General features: G+C 38.4%; 1 protein-coding gene across 2 annotated transcripts in view; it reads right to left on the bottom strand.

Annotated features, from left to right (window-relative positions):
* The window catches only part of ANO4 (anoctamin 4), a 395947-nt gene that overhangs the window by 108645 nt on the left and 269647 nt on the right, over nucleotides 1–17655 (bottom strand). For both annotated transcript variants that reach the window (XM_047866608.1, XM_047866607.1), the window contains one exon: nucleotides 7220–7326. In XM_047866608.1, the coding sequence (XP_047722564.1) occupies nucleotides 7220–7326 (107 nt within the window). The remainder of the gene's footprint in view (nucleotides 1–7219; nucleotides 7327–17655) is intronic.

Here is a 17655-nt window from a genome sequence, read left to right as displayed (position 1 = left end):
CTCTCTTGGTGGAACTTTCTACTTTATGGTACTCTGTTCTGTGAACTCTAACTGCCTTGGTCTCCTTGGACTCTCAGCAACATCTTCTCAACTCAGGCAGGCTACCAGGTTCTGCCTGGGTTCTCCTTCCCTAGCCTGCTATCTAGAAACTATGTCAAAATAGCAAGTGGAGACAATTATGGGGCTCACCTTATTTGTTTTCTGTTTCTCAGGGATCCCTATTCTTGGCTGCCCAACATTTGATGTCTTGAAAATAGTAGTCTCATACTTTTTTGTCTGTTTTCCCTTTGATCTTGTGCCTGTCACTCCTTCTTGGACATCAGAAGTTGAATGTGTTGACCTTTGAAGTTTCTTTCAGATCAAGAATTATGCTACTTCCTAAAATGTACCTCAAAGAAGTTGACTAGAACAATGTCTCTCAAGTGACTAGTAGGGGAATGCTCCCTATGCTTTAGATTCTGATTAGAGTGCATAGGCTTAGCCTCAGTGGGAGATAGAACATACACTGATTCACTTTTTACTGATGGAGGGTCAATCAATGTTCATGTACTTTTAACCACCGTAACACAGTACTGTTTTAAGATGCTTGACATTAACACTAAATGCCTAAGAAAAACATGTGAAGTATAAGTATCTGTATTGCTTTTGTATTTTGTCTAGCAGGCAGGAGGCCCTCAATAATACCTTTGCAACAAATGAATAAAAATGATTATGTGGAAAACTCTGATTCCCTGGAGTCTCTATTGAGAATTCCACATATCTCAGCAATCAACTTTCAAACATCCCAGATATTAGAAAAAACAGAATTGACAGGGACCTAATAACAGACTCTGTTGATGACCTCTGTAAACTTATCATAATTTATCAAAGTCCTGCAAAGTGAGAAAATAGTTCCTACTTGAAGTCTACTACTCCACTAACTTCCCCTTTGAGTACCAATTTTGAAAATACAAGTCAATTTCAAAATTTATTTCATGTACTTATATTGTTAAAAAATCTTAGTTGATCTATTAATTGCTCTATTTTGAAAATGGATTTCAACAGGTTTGATTTTCACAGTTGTAACAAATTCAGAGTGAATCAGGAAAACTTACATAGTGGTAGTTTACACTCCAGCAAAATATCCTTATGAATCATGTTTACAAATCAGTATTTTTGTATTATTTTTGATCACTATTGGCTCATGGAAGATGTCACTTTCAGAAAGAGTTTAGGTAGAAAATAACATTAGATAAACATTATTCTATCAATAAATTAAAATTTCTTCTGTTGTTTCTTTTATTTGTAAAACCAAAGATGACAATGAAACTCTGGGTCAACCGAGCATTTGTAGTTTTACTCCATGTTTTTTAGCATAATGCCTGACTCTGTGTTAATAATTTACTCTGTGATTGGTCATTTCTAAATTAGATACTTCTCCAGGTCATCATTACCAATTTTCAAAGCACTGAACTGATGAATAAAGAATATGTGAGATATATATGTGTGTACCAAATATATATACACACACCATACACACACACACACACACACACACACACACACACACACACAAAATGGACTTTTTCCTCAGTCATAAAGAAGAATGAAATCTTGCTATTTGCAATGACATGGATGGAGTTAGTATTATGCTAAGCAATATAAGTCAGTCAAAGACAAATACCAAGTGATTTCACTCATGTGTGGAAGTTAAGAAACAAAACAAATGAGCAAAGGGGAAAAAAAAGAGGGAGGGGCAAACCAAGAAACAGACTCTTAACTACAGAGAACAAATTGATAGTTACCAGATGGGGGGGAGGGGTGGTGATGGGTGAAACAGGTGATGGGGATTAAGGAGTGCACTCGTGATGAGCGCTGGATGTTGGGTTGAAGTGTTGAATCACTATGTTGTACCCTTGAAACTATTATTACACACTATGTTAACTAACTGGAATTTAAATAAAACCTTAAAAGATAAAAAGCATTGGGGTTCTTGAATAGAATTCTCCTTTTAACAAATGAGAAACGTTTACAAAGATCATTTATAACTGGTAGCAATACAACATTTCCCGCACTCCTCCAGAATATTTACAAATCACTGTCTCTGTCCTTTGGTCTTCATCTTGGCTATTTGTAAAAATAGCTCACATTTTGAGATGCAAAAGTTAAGTTATTGATGAATGGCCTCATTGTACACAATTTTTTTACTGTCTAAGGATGCTGATGATTAGATATTGTGTTTAAAACATTTTCAATTCAGTTCAAGAAGCACTCATACTACATGCCAGAGAGTGTGCTAGGCAATGATGATACGAAGATGAATAAGGCAGCGTATTTACAACTAAAGAGCTTACTGTCCAGACTAGCAGTTTTTAGCTACAGTCTCAATACACTAGCATGTTATAATAAATTGTGAGATGTATTGCAAGTTATAGCACCAATAGTAGTGAAGGCACTGTCTTTAAAAATTTGTATTTTATGAAATAATTCAGAATAGCTACTATCATAATCATTTCACTTCTGCTCATTTCTTTCCTAGCATTTTTATGATACAATGTTAACTGAAAAAGTTATGATAAAAGTGAAGTGTAATATATCTTGTTTGTTAAAATTACATGAGCAAATAGGGGATACATATTTAAAAAGTAATTAATATAATATTTATGTTGTTGAGTTTAGCCATTCTGACAAGTGTGAGGTGGTATCCCACTGTGGTTTTGATTTGCATTTCCCTGATGATGAGTGATGGTGAGCATCTTTTCATGTGTCTGCTGGCCATATGTATGTCTTCTTTGGAAAAGAGTCTATTCCTATCTTCTGTCCATTTCTTCACTGGATTATTTGTTTTTTGGGTGATGAGTTTGAGGAGTTCTTTATCGATTTTGGATACTAACCTTTTATCTGATAGGTCATTTGCAAATATCTTCTCTCATTCCATAGGATGCCTTTTAGTTTTGTTGATTGTTTTCTTTGCTGTGCAGAAGATTTTTATTTTGATGAAGTCCCAACAGTTCATTTTTGCTTTTGTTTCCTTTGCCTTTGGAGACATGTCTAGTAAGAAGTTGCTATAGCTGAGGTCAAAGAGGTTGCTGCCTGTATTCTCCCCTAGGATTTTGATGGTTTCTTGCCTCACATTTAGGTTTTTTTAATCTATTTTGAATTTGTTTTTGTATATGGTATAAGAAAGTGGTTGATTTCATTCTTATGCATGTTGCTGTCCAGTTTTCCCAACACCATTTGTTGAAGACACAGCCTTTTTTCCATTGGAAATTCTTTCCTGCTTAGTCAAGTATGAGTTGACCATATAATTGTGGGTCCGTTTCTGAGTTTTCTAATTCTGTTCCATTGATCTGTCTGTTTTTGTGTCAGTACCATACTGTCTTGATGACTATAGCTTTATAAAATAGCTTGAAATCTGGAATCATGATGCCTCCAGTTTCGTTCTTCTTTTTTGGGATTGCTTTGGCTATTTGGGGTCTTTTGTGGCTCTATACAAATTTCACAATTGTTTTTTTTTCTACCACTGTGAAAAATGCTGGTGGTATTTTGATGGGGATCGCAGTAGATGTATAGACTGCTTTGGATAGTATAGACATTTTAACAATCTTTGTTCTTCCCAGCCATGTGCATGGAATGCATTTCCATTTCTTTGTATCCTCTTCAATTTCTTTCTATAATTTTCAGAGTACAGGTCTTTTACCTCTTTGGTTAGGTTTATTCCTAGGTCTCTTGTTTTTGGTGCAGTTGCAAATGGGATTGATTCCTTGATTTCTTTTTCTGCTGCCTCATTACTGATGTATAGAAATGCAACAGATTTTTGTACATTGATTTTATAACCTGTGATTTTGTTGAATTCATGTATTAGTTCTAGAAATTTTTGGTGGAGTCTTTTGGGTTTTTTACATAGACTATCATTTTGTTTGCAAATAGTAAAATCTTGACTTCTCCCTTGCTGATTTAGCTGCCTTTTATTTCTTTTTGTGGTCTCATTGCTGAGGCTAAGACTTCCAGTACTATGTTAAATAGTAATGGTGAGAGTGGACATCCTTGTCTTGTTCCTGACCATAGGGAGAAGACTCTCAGTTTTTCCCCACTGAGGATGAGATTAGCATGGGTCTTTCACATATGGCCTTTATGATGTTGAGGTATGTTCCATCTATCCCTACTTTGTTGAGAGTTTTTATCAAGAATGGATGCTATACTTTGTAAAATGCTTTTTCTGCATCTATTGAGAAGATCATATGGTTATTATCCTTTCTTTTAAGTTATTTAATACACCAAAATATTAATGGTGGTTCTTTTTGCGTGGTAGAATTTTCATAATATCATTGAAAATAAAGAATTCAAGATAATGAAAGAAGAGTTGTACATGATTGCTTATTAAATAAACATTTCAGAAGTAGTTGCCATAGGAATTCACAGGAAGAAGAAAGAATACTTTCAAGCTGGAATGGTCATGGAGGACTTTATGGAGAGGATGTGTCTCAAGGATGGTTGACTGTTGCAGAAAATATAAAGATGTGCTAACCCACAACCCCACTGAAGTTAATAAAGACCTAAATCAGGTTCAATTTTACGATACCCACCTACATAGACTCTCACTGAACTTATTATTTCAGGTGTTTTCAGATTTGGACTAGATAGCTCTCATTTTCTCTGTATTATATTTTAATTTATTCAGCTTGGGATCAAAGCAGTTTTTGGCAGCTTCACCATACTAATGACTCACTGAGCTTGCATTCAACTAAGCCTCTCAAGTCTGTTCCTCTCATGATGTTGTTGAGCAACATTTCTCCCACACTGTACCAGGGTAGTTGTTTTGCTGAATTCGAGTGTAGGACTTTACATTTACAAACTATTAAATGTCACCTTGTTGGATTTGGCTAAGATTTCCAGATCACTGAGATCTCTTATGCTCTGGACTCCAAAGACAAACATATTTAATGCATCCCTCCAGAGTCCACCCGACCTGAAAGCTTGATGGGCAGGCTGTTTAAGCCATATACCAGGTATCAATTTATTTGCCTCTTAATTCCAAATATATTTTCATTGCCTACTTTGCAATAATGGAGCTGGACCTTGTAAATATTTCTTCTTTACCAGGCTGTACAATGTTAGGCTTTGTCAGTAGAGGGCACTGGAAGGACTCTGGAAGAGTAAGGAGTTTGCCTTCCTGGTACCAGTATGCTCCTCTCAGCAGGCTTCTGCAACACATGGCTTCTATGGCACCAACTTCCGGCAGTGCATGGTGGCCGGTAGCACATGGTACTGCCCCAAGGGCAGGTATTTCCTTAAACAGTTTCACAGAGTAGTGCTGTTGGTGCAACACCTCCCAATGAATGGCTTCCCTGGAGCCCCTCCAGGCAATTTCTGCCAGCAACTCCAGAACACTGCTCTGCCACCTAGTGAACCACAGCCGCACCATTTCCAGCAGAGTCTGAATCACAGCTCTGCTGGGGGGAGTCTTCCCAAAAGTGGTAGATACCCTTAATATCTGCTATTTCTTTATCCTTTAGAGTTCTCTTTACCCTTTACTAGCCAATCCCTGATTACTCCAATCCTCTGTCATAGTTTTTATATTACATTTTCCCTATAAAAATTATGTGTGATTTTTGTCTCCTGACTAGATCCTGAGTGCTATAGGTCATTATTTAAACTACTGATAAAAAGCTTGTTTGGACAGAAATAAGGACAAAGCCACCCAAATCCTCCTGATAGATGATAATATGTTTAATAATGTAGAAAATGTGATAAAATAATATGGAAAGGTTCTCATAAAAAAGTCCCAAATATGAATTGTGAATGTCCATTGATAGATGAATGGATACAGATGCGTTGTGCGTTTATATATTTATACACACACACACACACACACACACACAGACACACACGTGCACACACACACACTAGAATAATACTCAGCCATTAAAAAAGAATGAAATCATGCCATTTGCAACAACATAGATGGATCTAGAGGGTATAATACTAAGTGAAGTCAGAGAAAGACAAAAATCGTATGATTTCACTTATATGTAGAATATAAGAAACAAAGAAATAAAGGAGACAAACCAAATGACAGACTTTTAATTACAGAAACAACTTAGTAGTTACTGGGTGTGTGTGTGTGTGTGTGTGTGTGTGTGTGTGTGTGTGTGTGTGTGTGTGTGAAATAGGCGAAGGGGATTAAGGTGCACTTATTATGATGAGCACTGTGCATAGAATTGTTGAATCACTATATTGTACACCTGAAATTAACACAACACTGTATATTAATTATAGTGGAATTTAAAAATGAAGTTAAATAAAATGAAAAATAAAATACATATATAAGAATATGCTAAGTGAAATAAGTCATACAGAGAAAGACAGATACCATGTGTTTTCACTCTTATGTGGATCCTGAGAAACTTAACAGAAGACCATGGGGGAGGGGAAGGGAAAAAAAAGTTAGGGAGGGAGGTAAACCATAAGAGACGATTAAAAATAGAATAAACTGAGGGTTGATGGGGCGTGGGAGGGAGGGGAAAGTGGGTGATGGGTATTGAGGAGGGCACCTGCTGGTATGAGCACTGGGTGTTGTATGGAAACCAATCTGACAATAAATTTCATTTAAAAAAAAAGAATAATGGAAGTTATTTAATGGAGGAGGTGATTATTTGGAGAATTTCCTTATGTGTGACAGTTCATCTCTGCACTTGCCTAGAACAACTCCCCCGCTATCTTCCCATGTTGTCCCCTTCTTGTCATCAGGTATCGGTTCAAATCCTGGCTTCTCAGTGAAGCTTCCTTTGACCACTCCATCTCATCTTGATCTCCACCCTCCACCCCTTGCCAGTCTATCTCTGTAAGATCACCCATTTCAATTTCTTCATGTTATTCACTGTATTTACTTATTTGTTTATTGCTGGCTTTTAACTTCTTGAACATATGCTCCAGAAGATAACCATGCCCATCTCCCCCAACATCTAGCCCACTGCCTGGCACATAATGGGAACACCATAAATATTTATTGAACTAAGAGAATTTTTCCCTGATCTTACATACATGAGATAACATGCTATTTTTAAAAGATCTAAGGGTGCTATTAAGGCTTTACACTTGTGAGTTATCCATCAGGGGAGTAGAGGTTTTATAAATCATGAGAAGTTATAGAATTGATATACACTTTATAAAACCAAAGGAAAAAAAGTCTGTAATCTCCCAAATCAAATGTAGCTTATTATACTAATATGCTACTTACCAATTTTGTTTTTTCCTTCTTCATACTTTATTCTTTGTAAAATGTGATGTACGATTCTACTTCTTGTGGCATTGTTGAAGAAAGTGTCTTTGTTGTGTATGATGAAGCTGCACACACATATTGAAAACACAAGCTGAAGGTTAATTGGAGGTGATGAATCTAATCTTTGACATAATTTGGTGTTACTCATACAGAGGTGTCTTCAATCAGTCACGGAGGGTGGGTCTGGAATAGCATGAGAGAGCCCAGAAATCACACCAGAGGCAGGAGGCTCACAATCTCAGTAGTTTTGGTTCTTAGTCTCCTGAGCATTAATATAATTATGTCAGGAAGGAGCTGGAGCTAAAAACAATTAAGAATCCTTAAAATAAACTAGTAGTAAGTCTAGGCCTCATATCTTGTTTTTTTTGTTGTTGTTGTTTGTTTGTTTGTTTGTTGTCATCATTGTTTTTTTCCCCTCAGTAAGGTCATTAGATAAATTCAACCAAAAATTTATTTTGTTTTTATCTCCTCTTGTCTTCTAACCCACCTCCTTCCCTGCCATGTCAACCACCTGATTTTTCAGAAATTTTAAGATCTCAAGCTGGTTTGGGTGGTAGATATGGAAGTTAGGTAATAAGCTCTGGTCTGGCTCAGGGCCTCTGTCTGTTCCATTCCCACGCACCTTGCTGGATGGGACTCCTCTCCTAAAGCAATACTTAAAATTGCTTTCTTTCTCAGCCAGTGGCTGACCCAGCCTCTAAAGTTTCTTACAGGCATCACACACCAAGACACTGGGTTTTCCAGATGTCCCTACCCTACTGAGAGGTTTTTCAGGTGACAGAGCTTCTAAAATCACATAATCCAGCACGAAGTGGCCATGTCCTCCCTTCCCAGGATGTGTTAAGTGATAAGTGGTACAATATTAGATACTATAAGTATAACTGCTTCATAAATTATAAAGTTTATTAACTCAGAAAATTTTTATTGGGTACCTCCTCTGAGTCAGACACCATGCAAGGCATATCAAGGTTGGCAGCCATTACCTTCAGAACCAAGCTCAGAAGTCACCTCCCCCAGCAGGCCTCCTCACCCCTCCAACTCCACTGCTCCCCGGCAAGAGTTCAGTACTCCCTCCTCTGTGCTCCTTCTTCTCTTGTAAGCACATCAATTTACTGATTATTCTATGTTGTAATTCATTTGTTTTCATTCATTCATTCACTCATTCATTCAAAAAATGTTTATTGAGGGCACTATCTACGGTACTGATTACACAGTAGTAAACAAAACAGATAAAAACTTAGTCTTTGAGAGGCTTACAGTCTAGGGGGGGAAGACAAACCATAAAGGAAATGAACATGATTGTATGGCTGAGATAGGCAGAATCAACCTCTCTTTGCAGGTCTGTATCTCACACAAGACTGTGAACTCATTCAGGACACAAGGCTTAATCATACTAATTTCTGTAGCCCCAGGATCTATTGAGTGGCTGGTACAAATACAGGTACAGGTTTCTGAATTGTAGTAACTGAGGGCCTTTGGGGTTAATGTTGGGGAAATTTGCCAATGTTTTTCTTCAAGTAGATAGATTTCCAAGAGTTGTTCAAATGGTGGAAGGAAAAAATAAAACTGGCCTACAGAAGATAGTCCGGGCATAGGGTTTAGTTTGGGAACAACTGGGAACATGAATTTGGGATAACATAAAAAGGGGAGAAAGGCCAAAGAATATGAAGATAAAATATAAATCATGTGAGCTGATTCCCTGGAGAAGTATTTTTCCTCTCACTTTTAACTCCCCAGGATTATGTTATAGAAAACTGTTCTCAGAAAAAGTAATTTGACTTGGTGGATGACAGATAAATGCTATGTGGGTAAATTAGAAAGCTGCAGAGCTTATCTTGTATTTTCTTCAAGGTTTTCTGAAAACATTTTATTGCATCAAAGAGGAAGAGAGGAAACCAAAAGTTACATTGAATGCAGTTCCTTTTATCTTATCTTCCTCTGCTTTTCCACCTTCTTTAAGACAGACCATCTCATTTTAATACCAAATAAAGATGCCATGAAGAAATAGACAAATAAAAAAGCCCATTTTTGACTCACAATACTAGAAGATAACTGAAAGCTGATAAGCATGACCATCCTTGACAGGACAATTCTGGCCTAAAAGCCCATGTCCCTCCTCCATTAAACAGTTTTCTACTTTCTCCTCCTTTTATAGTACCAATTACATTTTGTGAGCTCATGTAATAGTTCTCTATAATAAGCACCACAGATGAGCTTCAAAATTTTGTTTTCCTCTTCCTTATATCTAGGTTGTACCTGGAGCTTGAAGATTCTACAGTGGGAACAAATATATAGGGCACGTGCCAAGCACTATTCTAAATGTTCCAGGTACATTAACTCATTCAATCCTTACAATAACGCAGGACATAATATTTTATAGATCCATCTTACAGGTGAAGAATCAGAGAAGGTGAATGATGCACCCAAAGTCACTCAACTAAGGGGGAGAGCTAGGATTTAAACTCAGGCAGTGTGGCTCCAGAGGCTGCCTTCTTACCCACTCCACTCATCTCCCTTTGTCAGAAACCTCCTGATTCCTGAGGGCTGACTCTTGTGATCAGCCCAAGAGCTGCTTTGCCTGGAATGCTTTCCTTGCTTCTAGTCATTCTTTGAGCATCGATTCAGGACACATCTCCAAGGGTCTTCCTTGACCCCCTCCCCCCTCCCCTGAAAAGTAATTTGGTGTCATAACAAGAGAAAGGAGAAAACCATTTAATAGAAGAGGAAGATGAGCATTAAGTTCTAACATTACCCCTTATTCCCTTTAAGACTTTGAAGTGAGACAGTCCACAGACTAAACCCTAGCTCTGTCACATACTATGTGGTATTGGGGCTCTCCCTCAACTTCCCTGAATCTTGGTTTCCTCATCTGTGAAACTGGGATAACACCGTAATCACTCTCATGGCATTTCTGTAGAATCGGGTGAGATGACGAGCATTGGAGAACCTCACTGTCTGGTGCTTAATAAGCTCTCAGAGTTAGCTGTCATCATTGCTGTTGCTTCTATGACATCATAGAGAATTTGCCTGACTACATGCCTGACTTCTCTGGATGAACTTGAGGGCAAGGACTAGCCATGCTCATCTCTATACTTCCAGCACTAATACAGGGGTTGACAACTGGCTCAAACGAGCTGACCTTCTGGAGAACACTTGTTAACATTGGGGGCTATGAGACTAAATATCACCTCTTTATAACTTGGCAGCTACTTACTGCTTCCTGGAAATATTTCCACCCATTTAATCTTTCCAGCTACCACCTGAACCATTCTCTCTATGCTGCCAAAGGGTTTTCTTACAGGATGTGGAACAATCTCATTTTCTATGTCACCCTTTCAAACTGAAGGGCTAAGAGAAGGCACAATGATGTTTCTTGACATCATTGTTCTCAAGTCTTCCTTAGTAACTTAGCCAAAACAACTTTCTTCAAATAAAATCACACACATACATGCATGCACACATGCATGCATTATGTAAGCTGAGCTGTTACAGTAAACATAAAACTTGGGAGCTCAGTCTCAGAGGTATCAGGGATCCACAAAGGCTTAGAAACTCTGCTTTCATACATTACTGATGGGTCAGAAAACTAGTACAAATTCTACAAGGGTCATTTGACCACGTCTATCAAAATTATATATAGGCTAATTATATTAATAGCTATATAATTATGTTATATATAATATATACATATCTTCTGACCAGAAATTCTTTTAGAAATTTATTCTACAAATACACTTTACCCATGTGCAAAGTGATAGATAACCAAAAACATTCATTATGGCATGGGTTATAACAGCAAAATTCTAAAAATGACCTAAACAATTCATCAGTGGGCATTAAGATAAACAAGTTATTGTACAATTCTACAATGAAATACTCTGAATCTGTGAAGAGACTGAAGGTGTTCAGGGTAGATATAAAAAAAATCTTCAAGATACTATAGGGGAAAATAAGATTTAAAATAGTCACACAGCTATTTGTATCAAAGAGAAAAACACATATATAAGGAAGATATAAGTGTAATGACGTATTTATTTGCTTGCACATGCACAGGATAATATGGAATGGACACATAGACATCTGGAAATTCTAGCTGCCTCTGGGAGAACTAGGTGCCTGGAAAGGAAGGAAACTTCACTGACACACTTAGGAAATTTTTATGTAAGTACCACCTATAAAAAACACAAAATATTTTTTATTAAAAATTTTTAACGTTTATTTATTTTTGAGAGACTGAGACAGAGCACGAACAGGGAAGGGACAGAGAGAGGGAAAGACAGAATTTGAAGCAGGCTCCAGGTTTGAGCTGTCAGCACAGAGCCTAAAACAGGGCTTGAACCTATGAATGGTGAGATCATGACCTGAGCCAAAGCTGGAAACTTAACCGACTAAGCCACCCAGGCACTCTTGTTAAAAAAATTCCAAAGGGAAAATGCAATTTCTTTCTGGGTTTATTCTCCCCTTCACCCTAAAGGGTGAGAAGAGGAATAATTATGTGATCAAGGCTCTACACATACATCTCCTTCTCCTACTCTTTAGAGTGTTTATGTAATATACCTGAAGTCATACAACTGAGGTAGGATTCAAAACCCATCTGTCGCTTCCAAATTTTCCCATTCATTTGTGAAAGGAACTGCTGAGAGCACATGCCTGCCTGTATGCATGTGGGTGTGAATGGGATTTTCTGGACACTTTCATCTTACCATGTGAGGAAGGCCCTGCTCACCTCTTCATCAAGTAATAGGCAAATCTCAAGTTCCCACCAACTCCCCTCCAAGGTCCCCACCCTCCAGAGATAAGCAGCCTTCAGTTTTACCTGATGAGCCTCCCAATCTCCTCCCTGCTAGAAAGGGCAAAAACTTGGAATAGAATATGCCATGAAATTAGGTTTTAGCTATAGACTCCCTAAAGCTGTGGTTATTTACACTCTGTTTTATGTTCTCCTGAAGCCAACCGGCCACAGCAGTGGCTGGTTGTAAACATTCTGCTTGTTCTGTGCAAAGAACTGTTAGCTGAGGGTGTTATCTGTGAGGTGAGTGGTGGGTAGGAAGCGATGTGAATGTTATGCATGTATTTATTTTGAGTGAGGGTAATGCAAAGATGGAAAGAACCTAGCTTCTCTCCTCAGAGAAGCCTCTATTCTTATTAGGAAAAATGAGAAATACACAAAGAATCAAGGGTGTGAATTGGGAAAAGGTGTTCATTACAGCTGTGTATGAAATTAAAGATTATCGTGAAATGTGTTACTTTTAAAGCAAATGCCACCTCGTTTTTTTAAAAAACTTTCTTCTTAGGCAATAGCTATTGGAATATGACTTTTTTCACAATTAACTTGGTATGAATTATGTAGAGTCTAGTATTATTGAATAGAAATTTCTGAGATGATGAAAAATGTTCTTTAATTATGCTATCCAATATGGTAGCCACTAGTCACATGTAGCTACTGAACACTGAAACTGTGGATAAACAAAAAGGAAGGTAAATTTTTACTTTAACTTAATTTTAACTAAATAAAATCAAAATATAAATACTCACATGTGGCTAGTAGAATATTGCCTCAAATATGGATGACAATTTGAGCATGTGGGCAAAGCCTCAATAATGGTATCCTTATCTGGCATCTCCCTTTGACCACAAAAACTGGAGGAGATTGGGCAAGGGGTAAAAATGCCCTACAGGACTGCATACAGGTCTTGGGTTCAAGTCTTCATTTCAGCTGTGTGGCCTTGGGGAAGCCATTGAGTTTCTCTGGGACACAGTTACTTGTCAGGAAAATGAGGGTCATTATGTCTTAGTTGCCCAACGATGGGGTTAATCACAAAGTGACACTATAAAGTACTGAGGTAGATCATCAAACCTAGTTGGTAGATGACAGGACTCCATATGAGTCTAAGAGACAATTCAAACCCAATATATCCCAAAAAGAACTCTTGATCTATACCCTTGTAAAGTAAAATCTCCTTTCCTCCTCATCTTTTCTATCTTAAAAAATGGCACTGACACATCTAATTTCTCAAGTCACAAACTTGAGATGCATACTCTATCCTCTCTTTCTCTCATGTCCAATCTCCAATCAAGTTTTTGTTCTTCCCAAATGTCATCCTGAATCTGATCCTTTACCACCCTCACTGTGTTGAAGTTGTTTCTAAGACCACTGTGAGATTTCCTGACTATTCCAATTTCACTTCCTCCCATTAGTTCATTCTCTACATAGCAAGGATATTTTAAAACATAAATAAAATCTCATCTCTCTTCTGCTTAAAACTCTTCACCAACTTCCCACAGATTTGATATAAAGCCTAACTACTTTCCAAGGTCTACTGCTTCTCCTATGGTCTGGTCCTCCCTATGCCAGTGTACTTATCTCTTCTCCTCTTCCTCTTGTTCATTATAAACCGGCAACATTGTCTTTTCTTCTGCCCTTGAAAAAACTCAACTTGCCACTACCCAGGACTTTAGCTCATGTGATCCTTAGATTTTTGCACAACCTGTTTCTTTCCAACATTTGGGCCTCAACGTAAATGTCACCTCCTGAATATGTTAGCTAAGACAGTTACTCTCGTGCCCTGAAAGCCACACTCTCTCTTCCATTACCTTGTTTTATATTTTTTTCTTGTTTTACTTTTTGAATTTTGGGGGGTGGGGTGAGGAGATGTATCTACATGTTCCTTGTCTAACTATCTTTCCTTACAGAATGACTGCAACCACATATTGACTCTAAATGGAACCAGTGGAAGAACTGACCAGCTTAACCCAGCATAATTGCTGAAACAAAAGAATCACGCACAAGTAAAATGGGTTTTAAGTTACTAAATTTTGGGTAGATTGTTATGTAGCAATCCGTGACCAATATGCCAGTCTTTTTGGATGGCTAGTTGTATTAATTCATAATACAAAAAGAAAAGTGAAAGCTAATGCCTTAAAATTAATATTTCAGAAAACTTTCTCAATTATACTTTTAAATAGAGATTTCTTTTTTAACAAGGAGATGCAAAGGTCATACAGTTAACTGTCACTTAAATTATGTCCTCAAATTAATGAAAATCTAAGTAGGAACAAAGCAACCAATTAATTTTTTTATGTGACAAGGCCTATTTTGAGAATTTTTTTTTTTGGCTTTAGGCACCATAATGCAATAACTAACTTCTTAAGTGTAATTGTTAGGAGTAAAAGGAGGAGATAATTATCAGACCAAATATGTGATATACATAATATTCAGAGTTCTGACCATTTGGTAAAGATTTTAAAGCCTCTTTGTAGGATTAAGGTGATAAATGGGTGAAATCTAAAGCAATGTGAACACATTTTTCTTATTCCATTGGTCATTTCTAATTGTACTTCATGACATCATTTTTTCTATTTGAACTTTAAACACCAATAAATATGAGACTTTCAGGTAAAATGGAAAATTAAACACTTGCATTTAATTTGGCTCTCTCTCAAAACCCCATGCAGGGGCGCCTGGGTGGCGCAGTCGGTTAAGCGTCCGACTTCAGCCAGGTCATGATCTCGCGGTCCGCGAGTTCGAGCCCCGCGTCGGGCTCTGGGCTGATGGCTCGGAACCTGGAGCCTGTTTCCGATTCTGTGTCTCCCTCTCTCTCTGCCCCTCCCCCGTTCATGCTCTGTCTCTCTCTGTCCCAAAAATAAATAAACGTTGAAAAAAAAAATTAAAAAAAAAACACAAAAAAAACCAACCCCATGCAAATAACAGTAGCGTGTGTGTATGTGTGTGTGTGTGTGTGTGTGCGTGTGTGCGTTTACATACAGGTATAAATCCTCAAGGAACAAAGACAGCAGAAAGCAACAGCAACAAAATGCTGGAATGTGAAAAGCGGACAGACAGGTGGTAACAGAATCCTAAACCAGCTCTGGACAAGACCAAGAACAATCATATTTATACTCTACAAAATCTCATAAAATCTTAAGAACTGGGGCATCAGGGGCCTCTAGAAGTGGGGCGAAGGGGGTGCTAAAATAAGTATTGGTTGAAAGCCATTTAGGAAGAAGGTAGATCCTCAGAGCTTCACTTGTATTTTCACAGAAACTTGGAGATTTTTCTTTGCATAGGGTAATAATACAACCCCTGAACTGTAAGATACCAGAGATGGTTAGGGGTAGGGGAGCCATTCTGAAATCTAGAGGACCAAGTGAATACTTGCATCCTGGAAGCTGAGATTCCCAGCTGTCTTCATTCACTTAGGCTCCAGAACATTGGCAACCAGGTTTTGACTTTCCAGGGAGAACACTGGCAGAGACTTCTCTGGGGAATCTGACCAGCTTAAAGATGAAAGATCTGAAGAGGAATAGACTGGAGACTCCAAAATTGAACCCCCCCAGCCATTTCCCTACAACAAAGCTACAAGTTGATAGGTCCCACCCATTACTCTGAAATTCTACTCGAGTTTTGCATTTCCTATTCTTTAGCATGGTCAGCGAAAGATAACTGGGTATCTATAAAAGATAGAGAATAATGAAGAGAGTAAAAATAATCAGAAAGTAATGTGTTAGAGTATATGAGGCTATGTGGAGTGAGGAAACATTGAATATAATAATTATGCTCAGAAAGTTATTGTAATTGTGAAAAAATACTCAAGATATGACTGAAGCTCAGAGTCATACAGTTCATGAGTTGCAGGGCTGGGATTTGGGGCCCAGGTCTCACAGACTCCAGAGCCTGTGTGGGCTCAGCCACTAAGCCTTAAGGACAGAAACTGGGATTCATTCATCCTCGTCCAGCCCTACACAGTGCCTGTCACAGAACGAGTGCCTGATGCCGACTGAATGGAAATGGATATTCAGAAGGAAAACATGAAAGCACTGCGGTATTTACATTTATTAGAGATCACTGTTATTTCCCATTGAAAAGTGAGACAGAATGAAGAGGAAATCATTTGTTTTAAATCCATAAAAACAAGTTTGGAGACCTAGTGATTTCATAATTAATCCTCAGAGCAGAAAAATCCAATTTAGAATAACCCAGGCCTCAGCTTTCTACTAATTAGGGTGCTACTGTAATTGAGTCGATAGTAAGGTTTTGCCTGAATTACTGAAGCAATTGTCACTGCATAAATTGATCATCCAGTGATTCATCTGTGGCCACTGTCTTAGTCTGGTCTTGGTGATGGGTCTTATTTTTATATTCCCTTATTAGAGCTGAGCAGGACTGAGTGCTGACCAAAGGGACAGATCTGTCTTTCTTGTGGTTCATCTGTATTGCTATAGTCAGCAAAGATCTAGAAACCTGCCAAGCATCCATAAAACTTCAAAGTTGGTAAAATTTATTTTCCATAATTCCCCAATCTTTTTTCTTTTTTGACATTTACCTCCCTCTCCCATCTTAGTGAGATCCTTTGTCTATTCCTGCTACAGCCAAAGTACCCCCTCTTAGCTCTTTCTTCCTCCCCTTCTTTATTTTTGGCTCTCTAAAAAAGAGCTGATAAGATTACTCATTATGGGGTATAAATGAAGAATAACATTGAAACTTTTAATCTTTCCCAGGGACATTTAGTTAGTTAATTAATTTACCTACTTACACTTATTTATATTTGAGAGAGAGAGAGAGAGAGAGAGAGAGAGAGAGAGAGAGAGACAGAGACAGAGACAGAGAGAGAGTGGGGGGGGGGAGGGTTGGGTAGAGGGAGAGAGGGAATTCCAAGCAGGCTCCTCCCTGACAGTGCAGAGGTGGGGCTCGATCTCACAACTGTGAGATCATGACCTGAGTCGAAATTAAGAGTCAGATGCTTAACCCACTGAGCCACCCCCGCCAAAAGGTACATTTATTTCAAATACAGATGACTTTAGCCAAAGGATTAAAGTTCATACTGTAAAATTCCAGATATTAGGGACATGTTCCAGTCCCTGAGTTCTCTCCTAGCTTCTCTCTTCTATACCCTCCTCTATAATGCTGGAGCAGGGACTCTGCCAACTACAGTCCTACTCTGTGGCTGGCTCTCTGATAAGGTTCTGCCAGTAGGGGGTCCTACGAGCAGACTGGAAGGGGAACAAATGGAGTGAAAGGATCTGGTCTTTCCTGTTTGCCCATTGTCCTGTCAATGTTGCTCCAGCAGTGATTCTTCAACCTCACAGTGGCAGTTGGTTCCAGTGTCCATCTTAAAAAATAAACACCCCAAACTAGACTCACTGCATTGCCCTGTACCCCAGAGGTACTAGCACAGGCAGGGCAGCATTTTCTCCTCAGAGGCATGGGGGGTCAGCTCCAGGGGGCAACCTTCTCTGAGCTTCAAGGTTCTGATAAACCCAACCTCTTCCTCTGGACCCTCTAGCCCTAGGGGCAATATGCTGCTTCCTGTACCTCCTGTAGTTAATATCTGTGTAGACTCAGTGCTCGCTTTGTGACATTTTAGTTCTCCAATGCTTATGTAACAGATTCCCCA

Source organism: Prionailurus viverrinus, chromosome B4 (genome assembly GCF_022837055.1).
Source record: "Prionailurus viverrinus isolate Anna chromosome B4, UM_Priviv_1.0, whole genome shotgun sequence".
In the NCBI taxonomy this organism is placed as follows: Eukaryota; Metazoa; Chordata; class Mammalia; order Carnivora; family Felidae; genus Prionailurus; species Prionailurus viverrinus.
The sequence above is the reverse complement of the archived record's forward strand: the minus strand, read 5'-3'. Positions and strand labels throughout refer to the sequence as shown.